Source organism: Antechinus flavipes, chromosome 1, assembly GCF_016432865.1.
Source record: "Antechinus flavipes isolate AdamAnt ecotype Samford, QLD, Australia chromosome 1, AdamAnt_v2, whole genome shotgun sequence".
Lineage (NCBI taxonomy): Eukaryota > Metazoa > Chordata > Mammalia > Dasyuromorphia > Dasyuridae > Antechinus > Antechinus flavipes.
Genome location: NC_067398.1, coordinates 672,799,370 through 672,815,531, shown reverse-complemented (window position 1 = coordinate 672,815,531; position 16,162 = coordinate 672,799,370). Strand labels below are relative to the sequence as shown.

General features: G+C 38.1%; 1 protein-coding gene across 2 annotated transcripts in view; it reads left to right on the top strand.

The window, feature by feature from the left end:
* CSNK1G2 (casein kinase 1 gamma 2) overlaps positions 1 to 16,162 on the top strand; it is a 91,359-nt gene that overhangs the window by 42,151 nt on the left and 33,046 nt on the right. For both annotated transcript variants that reach the window (XM_051972253.1, XM_051972254.1), the window contains exon 2: positions 6,091 to 6,574. In XM_051972253.1, coding sequence (XP_051828213.1) covers positions 6,388 to 6,574 — 187 coding nt within the window. In that variant the 5' untranslated portion in view covers positions 6,091 to 6,387. The remainder of the gene's footprint in view (positions 1 to 6,090; positions 6,575 to 16,162) is intronic.

Genomic DNA, 16,162 nt, shown 5'->3' with positions numbered 1-16,162 from the left:
GATTGGATATGGGTGATGTCAAGTTGGAGAAGGGGTAGGCTGGGGAGAATAGAAAGGGGTGTTAGAAAATACAGAGAGGAAAGAAAATGGTGTCAAGGAGCATGAGGATTGAGAAAAGGCCTTTGGGAACTTAGGTTTGTTATTATCTTCCCTGCCCTCCCCAAAAGACTGAGCTCATTTAGGCTTGGGTGGGCTAAGCATAATTGCTTTGCTTTCCCTTCACTGGTAAGTGAGCTGTCCCTCTCCCCCGCATCTTTGGGTTATAGGGCTCTATCCCTTCCATCTCCTTTAACTAATTCTATCTGGACAGATTTTTTCTGCCATTACTATTTATTGGGAGGCAGAAAATTTAATGAGGTTTGAGCAAACAACCTGCAACAAGGTAATTTCCTGGAGGGTGGATTTTATTTACTTAATCCATAGGTTAAAGGCCAGGCGTCTTATAAGCCAGACTAGAGAGAAGAGAATGTGGCCTTCCCAAATGTGCTGGCTCCCTTGGCTGCCTGTAACTAGAGCTAATTAAAAAGAGGCCCTTGGAAAGTGTCAGGATGGGGCACTTTCTCTCCTGCTTGTCCCAGTTTGAGGCTAGAATGACCAAGCCTGGTGGAAAGCTGCCCATTCTGTTACCCCCAGACTCCAACATGTAGACTGAGACTGAGCTCCACTTCATGTTCTCAGACCACTCCAGTACCAGGCCGAGGTGGAAAAGCTACAAGCCCAGACACGTGTCCTCCTCCCCTCACCACCTGCATTACATGAATTGCTATCATCTTGGTCTCACCAGCCTAAAAGTGAGATGAAATCATCTGTTACTTTCTCCCTGGAAATAAACTTTGGCATGAGGGTTTCTGCCTCGCGATATCTTAGTTTGGGGAGAGATGTTAGAAATTATTTCCAACCTGTTCTTCAACGGGAATTGCAAATCTAGCTCACTAGATTGTAAGCTTCTTAGAAATAAGGATTGATTGTGTCATTCATCGTATTTATATTTCCATGCTTAACAGTGTCCAATATGCGGTACTTAAATACTTGCTTGTTTAATTAAAATTTATTTTATTTTACACCCACAAGCCTCTATTCTCTCCTCCTTCCACCTACATTAAAGTGGACTTCATACCATTTTGGGGCCCAGAAATTTCCTTCCTGAAATCTAAAATCTCTCACCTTGCCCTCTTATTTCTGTGCATTCTCTCAGGCCACATTCTAAATCTGAATATCTAGGACTGTCTTTATCTCAGGCCCTCAGGTTGGTGGTGTCGATCCAAATGTGCCAGAATGAGGTAAGAAGATTGGAAAGGGTAATGACTTTGAAATCAGAGGATCTGGTTGCATATTCAGCTTCTGATTACTGGCTGTATGATATTGCCAAGTCACTCATCTCCCTTGAGTTGGGCCTCAGTTTCCCCATGTTTAAAATGAGAATGTTGGAGTAGAAGGCCAATGAGAACTCTTTCAGCTATAGTCCTATGAATGTGTGGATTCTCTGTACCAAACCAAACTTTAGAATCAACCTTCTTCCCAACCTTTGGATGACAGTGAATTGTCATTGGTGATCAGAGAAATTTAACAAGCATCTCTCCTCATCTCAACTTCAGCTCACCCTTGTTCTTATCTCATGTTGTCTGGACTATGAATTTGTCCTCTTGCTTCTATTTTCTCCCTTCTCCAATTCTTCCTTCATTTGTCTATAAAAATAATATTAATGAAAAGGTCAGATCACCCACCTTGAGTGGTTTCCTATTACCTGTAGCATAAAATCTGAACTCCTTATGGCAAAACTGGCCCTCAACAATTTAGCTCCAGATACCTTTAAAAAAAAATATATATATATATAAAATTAACATGTCTTCCATGACAGTTATTTCCTATCCACTTGCTTAAGATTGGGACTTTTTTTTTTTTTTTTTAATAAAAATAATTAAGCAAAACCATTTGCTACAGAAACCTTGTTTGCTGAAGAAAAGGAGTTATGTTTTGTTATCTCTTTTCCACAACCTTTGATATTTTTCCCCCCATTACTCATACTTCCTTTTGGTGACTTTTTTTTTTTTTTTTTTTTTACATTTACCTTGTTGTAGTCATCGTGTATTAGTGTGTCGTTTTTCTTTTATCAATTACATGCAAATCTTTGCACATTTCTTTGATTTTCTCACATTAATCATTTTTCCAGATTACCTTTCCAATCTTATTTTGATCTACTCTTCTTCTTTTCTCTATTCTCATCCTTCCTTTTTTCATCTCTGTACATTGACTGAGATTATTAGCCATAACTTGGGGAGCATTCTTGTGTATGTATGTCTTTTTTTTTTTTTTTTTTGGCCAAGGCAATTGGGGTTAAGTGACTTGCCCAGGGTCATAGAGCTAGGAAGTATTAAGTGTCTGAGCTCAGATTGGAACTCGGGTCCTCCTGACTTCAGGGCTGGTGCTCTATTCACTGCGCCACCTAGCTGCCCCATATGTATGTCTTTTTTACCCCCGAAAATCCAACTCAAGTACGACTTCCTCCTACTTGATTCCTTTCCTGAAACTGATCTTTCCCTTCTTTTTAAAGTATTTTAAAGGTAATGATAATAATGACAACAGTGATAATAAAAACTAGTGTTTATATAGCATTTTGCACTTTAAGGTTTAATATATGTTATTTCACTTGATCTTCAAAACAGTCTTTCCAGATAGGTACTGTTGTTATTTCCATTTTGCAAATGAGGAAATAGATGCAGACAGAAATTAATTGAGTTGGCCAAGATTGTATGGTTAAGTTCTGAGGCAGGATTTGAACTCTGGTCTTTCTGATTTGAACTCTGTTTTATCCTTTGTCACCTACCTCTTTAAATCTTCCTCTTATCTTTATTACATTCTGCTTCCTTATTTGCAGTCTTTTCTCCATTAGACTATAAACTCCTTGTGGATAGGAACTGTCATTTCCTGTCCTTGTATCCCAAGCACTGTTTATATAGTAGTCAGCAAATTATTGAATCACCTTCTGATGGGCTTTTCCTTGGTTCTCTTTAAGTTTCCAACCTATCTTTCTACTTTGGTGACAGAGTAATCTTTGTCATCATCATTATCATCTTCCACCCCTCTAATAACATTCCCTTGTTGAATAAAACCTTCAGATGCACCCTTTTGCTCTTTAAACATAGTATAAAATCATGATCTTAGAATTTAACATCTTCCAAATATTGACTCCAGTTTTATTTCATACAACTTATTAATCCCTTATATGGATTCTGTTATAGCCAAATTGCTTTACTTTTAGCTCTCATTCTAGTCTTGTGTTCTATTAATATTTGCTTCTATTTAAAACCCTATTAAGCTGCTCGTGTTTCTCATTTCTCTTTTATAGTTTTATCTTTGGAAGCCCTTACTTTCTCTTTCATGCCTAACTCAAGTGTCACCTCTCTCAGGAAGCTCCTGTTGATTCTCTGGGGAATAGGAGGAGCAATTGTGCCTTACAGTGGTAGTGTGATTAGCAAATGATGGTTGAATTGAATTTCTCCACCTCTACTTTGGAAAGTGATCTCTCCCTCCTCAAATTTCTCATGCGTTTTGCTTAGGCCTCTCTTTCTTACTTATCTCACTCTCTCCTATGTTCTAGTTACTTTTGTATGTATTTTATTTTAGAATTTATATTTTTCTGTTAGATTATAAGTTCTTTGGGACCAAGAATCTTGCACATAATAAATGTTTGTATTTGGAGAATTACATTTAATTCACTTCCCAGCAATTCATCTGAAATCTCAGTCAAAATGAAACTGGTCGCAGAGAGGAAAATAAAAGGAAAGACATCTTTCTTTAATAAAAAAATTATTTACGTTGCTATATCTACTCAGATCTTATTCCTTATGTTTTAAGAAATATTCATAGTCTCCAGTTTTCTAGTCCCTGTTGATTCTTGCTTCTCCAACACATTTATTTTCTTTTAAAAAGTTTCAATGTGTAGCCTCTTATCAAGCAGATAGGTACAAGAGCAAAAGGTAAAAGCAGGTATCCTTTTTGGGTAGGAAGATTTTGGAGTGAATCGGGTCCCTGGATTCAATTCGCATTGTCTCTGTTTAACCTTGGGGCAAGCCTTCTAGGCCCCATTTTTTTAGACTAGACATTTTGGAATTCTCTTCAGACTTCCAAAAAAACGCATAAGATTCTATGAAAGTAAACAGACTCCCTCCAAGAGAAACTGTGTTCTTAATCTGTGCAGTGAACTATCTAGACTAAGACTAGAGAAAGAATTGAATATAACCACCTTTCTGTAAGCTAATGCTGCAGAGTGGAAGCCTGTTTGTCAACTTTATTGATCCTAGCTACCTATCATCTCTTTGAAAACAAAACTCAAAAGTGGAGTTTTTCCTCTGTTATCCTAGAGCAGCTACTTTTCCAATCTCTATTGACTGTGCCTGCACTCTTGAAAAGAGGCTTTTTATACCCCGACAAAGCTCTGCTCAATTCAGACCCCTAACCGCTACTGATCTTGAGCACCTTGGCTTCTCCCCATGGCCCTGCCCTGCCCTCAAACGGCTGTGTGTACATTTGGCACAGGGCCTCCTCTTGACTTCCTCTGGCAGGCTGCTGTAGGACCCATAGTTATGACTCCCCTGAGATCACTTCCTCCCTGAGAACAATGGAGGTATTTGTACACCTGCCTCTGAGGAAGCCCAAGGCCAGAGCTACTTAGCTTCCAGGCCTTATGGTTTTCCTTGGCTGCTTTCAGGTCAGAGTTGCTAGAAGCAGCCATTTGGATTTCCCCTCTTCTGACCTGTTGCTCTCCTAGGGCCAGACTGGTTTGTTCTGGTCCCACTGGTCATCCTGTGGTGGTTTCCCAGTAAAGGATGTTTTAAAGACTTGTGTGCAGGTGAGGTTATTATTAGCAGTGTCCTGCTATCTTCCCTGGGCAAAGGACTGACTTTCTTTCCTCTCTGTTCTCTATCTATACTCCTCCCTAGAAGTGTAAGAGGGTCAGAAAGAGAATTAGGAGACCAGGTCAATTCTTTTGCTTTTTCCACATGGATGGAACATTTTTAACTAAGAGAGAAGTAGAATCTTAATGCCCAAAGTGGCCTGAGACATCCTATAATTCTTCTCTCATTTTATTGATATAAAAAAAAAGTGTGACCAAGGTTGGGGTTTATTTAAAGTCACATTATAATGGTATCAGATCTGGGATTAGAATTAAGGTCTCCTGACCCCCCAGCCCTTGCTAAGAATATATTTCCTCTCTCTTTTTGCTTTCTGATAAGGCACATGACATTTTGTGGCTAAAATTCAACAGGTAAGTGCATTGTCAGCTGTCTTGCTATTGGGGGAAGTTGACGTGGTGGCATCCTGCAGTTGTGGCATTGAGGAGGTGTGAGAAAATAAACCTCAGGTGTTAGGTGGGGTCTCTTGCCCTCAACAGCATTCTTTCCTGTTGTCTGTTCCTACCCCAAAGCTACCTCCTGTCCTCAAAGCTAAGCTAAATTCATTTTCTTCTAGGAAGTATGCCCAGTGTAGAGTGGTGGCCATTTCTTTCTCTGGCCTCCTAAGATTTGTTAGGTATATGATTCTTAACAATTAACACTACTTTGTAATTTATCTCATGGTTTGTCTTATATTAACCAATAGTATATTGTCCCTTTACAGTTAGCTCCTATAGGGCAGAGATTGCATTTTTTCCCCTTATTTCATTAAATAGTTGTTAGATTAATTAATTTTATGGAGTGATTCTGATTTTATTGACCTCAGTCTAGAATTTTCTTGGAGGAAAAAAAAATTAGTATTTCTTGTTATGTGATGATTTGAATGTGTAGGATAAAGGACCCAACATACTGGATTTAGTATCAGACTAAGATTTAGAAAGGTTTAGGGATGTGCCAAAGATGCGATCCCAGGTAGTTACTAGCTGAACTAGAATTTGAACCCTGGATTTACAGATTTGGAGCTCTTTCTGTTTCCCTGCATCTGTTATTACTTGTATGTTTTATCAACTAGTTATTGTAAAGAAAGCACTTTATAAAGCAAAATGTACTATAAAAATGTGTGTAGTTATTGATAACATTGTCATTAGTAATAGAATCGTCAAAGTTTCCTAATTTTTTTTTTTTTTTTTTTTGGAAGCTGGGAGCCAAAGGATCTAAGCTGGAAGGAACCTTCCCACAGAATGCCTTCTCCACCAAAGAGCGACCTACAGGCAACAAAGATGAGAGCCACACTAGGACTTTGGAAACCACTAACATTTCAGTAGCTGGGAGCTTGTGGGTGACGTTTTCCCCTTCACCCCACCCACCGCCTCTGCCTTGGGCCGCAATGGTGTATTGATCACAAGAAGAACCACGCTTTGTCCTTGAGTTTCGGCGGATTGGGGTTTTGTATGGCAGCAGCGTAACCGTGGAGAGGCCAGGGTATCACAAACTTATGGATTTTGACAAGAGAGGAGGGAAAGGGGAGACAGAGGAAGGCAAAAGAATGGCCAAGACAGGGGGGGGAAGGAACACCCATGGCTGTCGGAATTCGGGGACCAACTCGGGAGTCTTAATGGTGGGCCCAAATTTCCGGGTTGGAAAGAAGATCGGATGTGGCAATTTCGGGGAGCTCCGACTAGGTGAGAATGTTTTTACTCTGTTACACATGCCTAAACCACCAGACTCTGATGTCTAGAGAGCACAAGTGTGGCTCATTGACAAAGCCTCCTTTGGGCGGAACAAAAAACTGATGGTACTGTACTTTGTCCTCCTGCTCCACTTGTAAAGTACTATTGCCTATTCCTCCACACCCTCACCCCAGAAAAAAATGATCTTAGGGTCTTAGAGAAGTGAAAATCAGCTCTATGTGACATATATATTGGGGGATCATTCGCTTAGATAGGGCTCTGGCCTAGTTCTCTTCGTTCATCACTGATAAAGGGTGTCATTGCTGATATCATGGGTATCACTGCTTTCTTTTTTTTTTTTTTTAATTTAATTTAATTTTATAATAACTTTATATTGACAGAATCCATGCCAGGGTAATTTTTTTTTAAACAACATTATCCCTTGAACTCGCTTCTGTTTTGATTTTTCCCCTCCCTCCCTCCACCCCCTCCCCTAAATGGCAAGCAGTCCTATATATGTTAGATATGTTGCAGTATATCCTAGATACAATATGTTTGCAGAACCGAACAGTTCTCTTGTTGCACAGGGAGGTATCACTGCTTTCAAGCAGAATAATGAAGGAAGGAAACTGTTTCCCCTTCTTGTTCCATGTTCTATTCCAACTTGTTTCTTTGGACAAGTAGTTGGGGAAGAGGGTAAGCAACTGGAGATCTGATCACTTGCAAATATTGAGGCTATTTTTAAAGGAGGTGAAAGAAGGAGGTCATAGAATACACCTAATGATGCTGACAACCCAGCCCTTTTGCACACACCCTCTCTCTTCTCTCTCCCCTCCCCCATACACACTTTTTTCCTGCTCTATTATTAGTTTCATTAACCCTCATTAATTGTTCTTGTGGAGTTATGTTTGAAGTTGAAAAAGACCTTGGAAGTATACAAAGTGTTATTTTCAGTGTTACAGCATTTATGTGTGTGTGTATTTTAACTAATGGCAGATTGATGGCACAGTGGATAGAATGCCTGATCTGAAGTCAAGAAGACCTCAGTTTAAATTTTGCCTCAGATATTGTGGCCCTGGGCAACTCACTTTAACCAGTTGGCCTCATTTGTAAAGGAGAAGGAAATGGCAAAAATTATTTCAGTATCCTTATTAAGAAAATCCCCAGAATCTCAGGAGTCAAACTCTACTAAAAACAATTAAACAGCAACAGCAGCAACAGTTTTTATGTACCATTTCTCCACTGCTACCCTCTTAATAGACGCCAAACAGAACAAAGGACAGATGTTAGCTCTGCTTCTACAGGATCTTAGACTCAATGTACTCTGTTAATCCAACTCCTGTATTTACAAGAGCTGGTGGGGTCTATGGTATACCAGGACAGCTTGCATATTTTCCCTCCTGTTTCCTCTTTTTTCCTCTTCCCTTTTCTTGTTTCTCTCTCCCCTCCCATCTTTTTTTCTGATATCTTTCTCCCATTTCTCTCTAAATTGAAAAATTAAATATAATTAAACAAGTATAAATTGCAAATTTTCACTTATCTGTCATTCATAGGACCAGATATAAAAAGAGATTAAAAAGCTATCAGTTCAATTCCTTCATATTATTAATGAGGAAACTGAGGTTTACAGTGATGCTGAGTTATCAATAAAAGTAAATACCATGTTCAGTATACTCTGTTTAAGGAAAGCAGGGGGAAGTTCATAATACTTGAAAATAACTTCTTTTTAAAAAGTCATATTTTTCCCCAGTTATATGTAAAGATAGTTTTTAACATTCATTTAAAAAAAATTGAGTTTTATTTATTTTTTCTTTACCCCCTCCCTCCCTGAGATAGTAAGCAATTGATATAGCTTATAGTTGTTCAATCTTGTGAAATATATTACCATGTTAGTCATATTGTAAAAGAAGATGCAGACCCAAAGGAAAAATAAACCATGAAAAAAAAATGTAGAAAATGAAAATATGTATTGATCTGTATTCAGACTTAGTTCTTTCTTTGGAGGAACAGAGAATTTTTCAGGATGAGTCCTTTGGAATTGTCTTTGATCATTATATTGCTGAGAAGAGCTAAGTTGTTCAAATTGATCATTGTACAATATTGCTCTTACTGTGTACAGTGTTCGCCTGGTTCTATTCACTTAACTCCGGATCAGTTCATGTAAGTCTTTCCTGGCTTTTCTAAAATCTGCCTGATCATCATTTCTTTTTTCTTTCTTTCTTTCTTTTTTTTTTTTTTTGAGACATTTGGGGGATATGTGACTTGTCTAGGATCACACAGCTAGTAAGTGTCCAGTGTCTGAGATCGGACTTGAACTCAGGTCCTCCTAACTACAGGGCTGGTGCTCTATCTACTGTGCCATCTAGGTGACAACTCCTCCCCCCCATCATTTCTTATAATGTAGCAATATTCCATTATAATCGTATACCACGACTTGTTTAGCCATTCTCCACTTGATGGGCATCCCCTCAATTTCCAACTTTTTGCCATTATAAAAAAGAGCTGTTATTAATATTTTTGTATATATAGGCCCTTCCTCCCCCCCCAAACCCTCTTTTTGGATGTCTTTGGGATATAGACCTACAGTGATATTGCTGGATCAAAGGGTATATACAATTTTATAGCCCTTTGGTCAGAGTTCCAGTTATCTCTCCAGAATGGTTTGTTCAATTCACAATTCTATTTAAATGGTGCCTTAATGTCTAGGGAGTAATTACCATTACAAATACTTAAAAGGTTTTAGTTGCAAGTTCTTGGCTCTCTTAATATAATTTTTTAAAGTTCAGTTTTTTATTCAGTAAGTTACAAAATATATTTAGTCTAAGAGACCACAAGCTCATGTCATCATCTAGCTCCTTGGATTCTTCTTTTTTTGCTTCCTTTTTCTTCTCCTAGGCAGGAGTAGCTGTGTTAGCCAGAGCAGCACCTCCAACAGTGGAGCTCTAGTTGCTGGTATAAATTCACCAACTCTTACATTTCATATGAAATTTCCAAAACACTGGACAGTGCCTTTGCTAATAAATCAGGCCAGAAGAGTTCAACATTTACAACTCCTATTCTAATGAGTTCATTAATTTATTAAATGTGACAGTGATCTCAAACCATTGTAACGAATGAAGTTAGAATAGATGCAGATTGGTTCTGCTCCTAAGAGGACTATTTTATAGACTGAACAAGTAGCAACTACTGCTTGTAGTGATATTAGTGACCAATCAAAATGCAGGTTTTAGTCCCTCCAAACTTTAAAGGAAGGACCAAATATCTTAGAGACAGTTGAATAGAAAATATATTAAGATTTTTAAGTTTTCAGTAAGACTTTAATTCCTTAAAATCTTTGGGGTAGGAGTTGTTCTAAGTAAGGAGTGAATTTTCACTTTACAAAAAAATTCATAATAGGATACTTTTTAAAGTCCCAGCTAATCTTCCTTGGTGCATTTAAAGTATATAATTTTGAAAGGCTGATGGGGAGAGCAGCTAGGGAGCAGCCCTGAAGTCAAGAGGATCTAAGTTCAGATCTGGCCTCAGACACTTCTTAACACTTTTCCTAGTTGTGTGACCCTGGGCAAGTCACTTAACCCCAATTGCCTCAGCAAAAAAAAAAAAAAAAAAAAAAAAAGACTGATGGGTTGTGATGTACATTGGTGGAGTATACCCACATTGAATTAAAATTTATGTTCAGCTTTTCCTAGAGCTGTGTCTGTTCCATATCATGAAATTAACCTTTATAGTATTTTATATCTATAAGTGTGTTTTTTACAGGCTTTGGAGGAAGTTCTCAATAGTCATGTCTATTGAGGATCCTTAATGAATTTGAGCCCCTGGAAGTCTAGCGGTAGAACTCTGATCTTGTCCAGAAGTAAATACATTTGATTTAACACTATTTTCTGTATGTGCTGCTACCTTAGCCAATAGTTGCTTGGCTAACCAGTCCAAAGCTTTGGTTTGGTGTATTGCCACATCTTGAATTCAACCTGTTTTTCTCTGTCCTTGAACTACATCAAAGAGTGAGATCCTGTTGTTGTTTTTTAAGTAGTATTTTATTTTTCCAAATACATGCAAAGGTACTTTTCAACATTCACCTTTGCAAAATCTTGTTTCAAATGTTTTTCCCTCTCTTTCCCCCTCCTCTCCAAGATAGCAAGCAATTCAATATAAATTAAACATAGCAATTCTTTTAAATATTCCCATATTCATCATACTGTGCAAGAAAAACCAGACCAAAAGGGAAAAAAACACAAAGAACAACAACAAAAAAGTGAAAATATTATTCTGTGAACCACATTCAGTCTCCATAATTCTCTTTCCTAAAGCAGATGGCTCTTTTCATCACAAGTCTGTTGGAAGTGCCTTGAATCACCTCATTGTTGAAGAGTCATTTAGTAGATTATTGGTCCAGGGAAGGTTTGCTGTGCGGCTTTCTACTGGTGGGTTCAGAAGAGAGTTCTGGAAACCAGTTTCACCAAAATTTTAGGTTCTTAAAAACTAGTGGCCTCGACTCTCTGTATTTACATAGACCAAGGATGGGGAGCATCTAGGCCATAAAAAAACCTAACAAAATCATTTGGTTTGGCCCCTAGCAAGACAATGATGAGCTGAAGATTAAGTACAACAACCTCCCACAGCTTGAGTTTTTAAGTTGATAATTTTGTATGGTCCATGAATGGTGTTATAATATCTAAATGGCCATTGGAAGAAAAAGGTTCCTCATCCCTGACATAAGAATAAGCCAAAGGCCAGTTGTCTTTTAAACTAGCCCTGATTTCTGTAGTTTGGATATGTCTGGAGCCACTGTCTTACACAGGCTGTGAAGAGGGGCCATAGTAACAGTCTGTTGTCTGTACTCTTCATGATCAGAAAGGCAATGTGGCATGGTCTCAGGAGAATTGGATTCAAAATTCTGTGTGACTTATTTCATCAGCTGATAAAATGAGGATAATTAATGCTTGAACCACTTGCCAAATTTGTTTTGAGAAGGACACTTTGTTATAGAAATAAGAATATCATTAATATAATGATGTTGAAAGTTGATGGATTTTTTTTTAACGTTGATTGGTATTGTTCTGTGCTACATGCTGGAGATAAATGCCAAGAAAGGCAAAAGACAGCCCCTGTTCTTGAGGAGCTCATAGTGTGAAGCATAGCTCCTATTTCTATTTTAGCATTGAGTTTACAGCTATAATAAAACATTAAGTTTCTTCATGGTGCAGAATGCAATCTCATTGCTAGTGCTTCAGTAAGGTCTGGCTTGTGTCCTAATGGAGATTAATTCTAGTAAGGAGGTTAGATACAAACTCACATAACCATATTATATGGGATAGCAGAAAAAGTTATAAAACAAAATGCTCTGGGAAGTCTTGGGAAAGATCTTTAGCAACTGGGGATCACAGAAAAATGTTTTCTTTGCAACAGATGAGAGCATTTTTATTCCCATTTTACAGATGAGGAAACTACAGAAGCTGTTTCGTAACAAATGCTTGTAAAGCATAAGGTAATACAGAAATGTGAATTGTTGTAATTCACTTTGACCCTTTGAAAAACATTTAATGAGTAATAACAAAAAATGGTGGTCATCTCAAGGGGGAGAGCGGTAGAAGTCAGGCATTTTTTTTTTTTTTAATAACTGAACATAGGAAGCAAATTTGACTTCATAGGTATTGAGACTTAATGGGCTAAAAGACCTATGACTGGAACATGACTCTGGAAGGCTATACTTTCAGAAGAAACAGAATAGGTAAAAGTGGAGTAAAGTAGCATCGCATCTCAAGTAGATAGATTTGTGGGCTGGAATCCGGGAACCAAAATAGGGGGTGCTTTTTGTTTGAAAATGAGACCAATTATATCACTGAAATATATTAGAGACCACCTTAGATAGAAAAAGGAAACAGATGAAAAGTTTAGAGAGTGGGATATGTTTTTGATACAGAGGCATGATAAAGTAACAGTACAAGATTTCAGTTGTCTGAAAATCTACTGGGATGTATTCTCCTAAAAGCAGAAAAGCTGGGTAATTTTTTTGACTGTCCTTAAAGATAATCTCAGCTAACAAAAGAAAATTCTCATCAACAGGTTGGAAACTAATAAGAGCAGATAGGATGGGAACCTTAGTGGCACATGAGTACTTCATATTAGAATTTGTGATTGAGGAGAAGGAAGCTGGGCTTAGTCTGACATGCACTCTGGCTTTTAGGAAAGCATACTTCAGAGGATATAAAGAAAAGATCCCATAAACTGAAAATCATTAAGAGAAGTTATCCCACAGATCAATTCATCATTCAACACGTATTATAAAACAATCCCTACTTGCATGGAGCTTACTATGGGAAAGATAAGTATAAATGCAGAGTGTGTGTGTGTGTGTGTGTGTGTGTGTGTAGAGACAGAAACAAAAATATACATAGTAGTAACATACTAGGAAAATAGAGCTGGAGGGATAAGAAAAGGCTCATTTAGAATATGGTCCTTAAGCTACATATTGAAAGAAAGGAACTCTGTGAGGCACAGGGAAGGAACGATTGCATTCCAATGCATATTAGATGGCCCATACAAAGGCATGGAGATGGGCGCCATGGAAGGAGCACTTTGGCTAGATCACAACAGTGTGGGAGAGGAAGTATAGGACTTTAAATACTAACCAGAGGAGTGTGTATTTGACTATAGAGATAGGAGGGAGCTACTAGAATTGGTCAAATATGGGGGGTCACATGGTAAGATTTGTGTTTAAGGAAAATACTTTGGTAGCAGTGTACAGAATGAATTGTAGAGACTTGAAGCGGGGAAACCCATTAGGGGGCTATGTTATTTATGTGTACTTAGGAACCAAATTGGTAATAAGTAATCATGTATTGTGAGGAATCTAGCATGATGCCAGAATTGCCAACCTGGGAAGTTGGAATGATAGTGCTAACTTTGATAAAATAAGGAAATTTGGAAAGGGAAGTTGTGGGGTTGAGTTTGGGATATATTGTTTGTAAGATGGCTCTACTATATCCAACTTGGAAGTGTCCTATAGCTAATTGGTGATACTGGATTAAAGCTCAAGTGGATAGTAGGCATTCAAAAATAAAATTCTGAAATCACAAAGAAGAGAAAATTCCAGTGGGAAACAAAAGTGCAAAATTTCTAAAGAAACAGAAGTAGACATTCAAAGAACTCACGGAACACCCCAGTTAAAAACAAAAACTAAAACCATGTAGACCATAACAGGGTATTAATACAGAAGCTTAGTGTGTTTCTTTTAGAGCTGTCAAGAGGGCTCAAGCTCAGAATGGAAAGAATACTGAAGGATAAACAGGGGAATTTTGGTTTTTCCCAGAGTTAAATTGGGGGCAGGGGGAAAGGCAGCCAAGTGCATCAAGAAAGGAATATTTTCTAGAAATGAGAGAAAGTCTTGCTTGTTCTACTTTGATCAAATCACATCAAGAGTTGGAGGTGCTACATTTTGGGAAGGATATTAAGAAGTTAATCATGGGGCTGAGGTTCATGCCCTTTGAAAATCAATCAAAAGACCTGAGAATATTACCTTGGAAAAGAGAACATGGAACAAGTTGTCTTCAACCATATGAAGAATTGATTGTAAACCACCAAAGGGATTGGACTTGTGCTTCTTGATCCTAGAGGGTGAGCTAAGAGCAGCATGGGGAGCATAGTGAGAGAAAGTGTTGCAAAGGGAAAAATTTTGACTAGATGGAAGGAAAATATACCTAAAAAGAGATATGGAAAAGCTATGAACTGCCTCAAAAAGTAGTGGATTTCTCCTAATATTTGAAGATTTTTGGTCATCTGAAACTATTTCATTTGATTATGTAATTTTGTTTCCTTTTTTTTTTCTGTTGTGAGGGGTAGTTGTAAAGAGAGGATAGTCAAAGATAGGGCTCTTCATTCTTCTAATTATACCTTCCCACACTCCTTCCCTCCTGAAAAAAAAAAAAAAAGGAAAATAACAAAACGAATCAGATCAGCAGGACAGCTACGAAGATGGTTATACCTTTGAACTTACTATCGCCCATAAATACACCTTTTCCTTGTTCATGATCGCTGAAATCCCCGTGTTTGAGGATAGTCAGGTCATTACTACTCCATCAGCTATACTTTCCTCCCTTGACCCCTTAGTGAACCAGTTCAATTATACAATGTCCTCTTGACTCCCTTGTCCCCTTCTATCATCAGTCTTTCCCTTCCAAGTGTCTTGGATCACTCCCCAACTTTCTGCCTTTGCCCCTATACACATATTTCTTAATGAAGGTGAAGAAAGTCATAAAACCGTGATGACTAGGTCCACTACAAATTTATGTTACTTAACTTCAGTTGGACCTCTCTATACTAAAGAAGTCCTTCCTAATTAACTCACAACCCCACTCACCACAGTGACTCTTCTAAACCTTTTCATCCTTCTTCAAACTCCCCTGGGTTCCCCTTTCCCCTTTCTTTTCAGCTAAAACTTGTCTCACATTTCAGTAAAAAAATTTAGGCCATTTGTTGAGACCTCCCTCTTCATCTCACATCATCCAAATGTCTCTATCACATCTCCTTTATCCCTGTGTCAGATGAAGAGACGACGCATATAAGTGATCCCATTCCAGATTGCTTACTGTCACCCCCACTTCCTCACTTATCTGCTGTCTTTCCCTGTCTGCTTCCTTCTGCCTACAAACATGCTCATGTCTTCAGCCTCGAAAAACCTCATTTGATTACATTTACCCTCAATAACTTTAGTCCCACTTTTCTCCTGCCTTCCATTTAGCAGCGCAGAGCCTCCTCGCTCTTTTCATATAACATTCCATTGGGTGGATTGTGCTCCCTCCTTATCTCCACCTCAAGTCACAGTAAAAATCCTATCTTCTACAGAAAACCTTCCTAGATTCCCCCCCCTTTTTTTAATAATAGCTTTTTATTTTCAAAATATATGCAAAGATAGTTTTCAATATTCACTCTCGCAAAACCTTGTGTTCCAAATTTCTTCTCTCTCCTTTCCCCTCATTCCCCTCTCCTAGACAGCAAGTAATATGTTAAACATGTGCAATTCTTATATATATATATATATATTTCCACAAAATTATCATGCTGCAAAGAAAAATCATATCAAAAAGGAAAAAAATGAGAAAGAAAACAAAATACAAGCAAACGACAACAGCAAAAAGAGAAAATACTATGTTGTGAACCACACTCAGTTCCCACAGTCTTCTCTCTGGGTGCAGATGGCTCTCTCCATCACAAGATCATTAGAACTGGCTTGAATCATCTCATTGTTGAAAAGAGTCAAGTCCATCACAATTGATCATCACATAATCTTTTTTTTCTTTTTTTTTTCTTTTTTTGCTGAGGCTACTGGATTAAGTGACTTGCCCAGGATCAATCATCACATAATGTTGTTATATCTGTGTACCATGTTCTCTTGGTTCTACTCACTTCACTTAGCATCAGTTCATGTCTCTCCAAGCCTTTCTGAAACCTAGATCCCTCTTAACTATAGTGCTTTTTTTCTAATAATCTCCTATTTATCCTGTGCATAGCTTGTTTGTACGTGGTGGTTTCCATGTTATCTCCCCAGTAGATGTGAGTTCCTTGAAAACAGGAACTGATTTTTACCTTCATTTGGTAGCA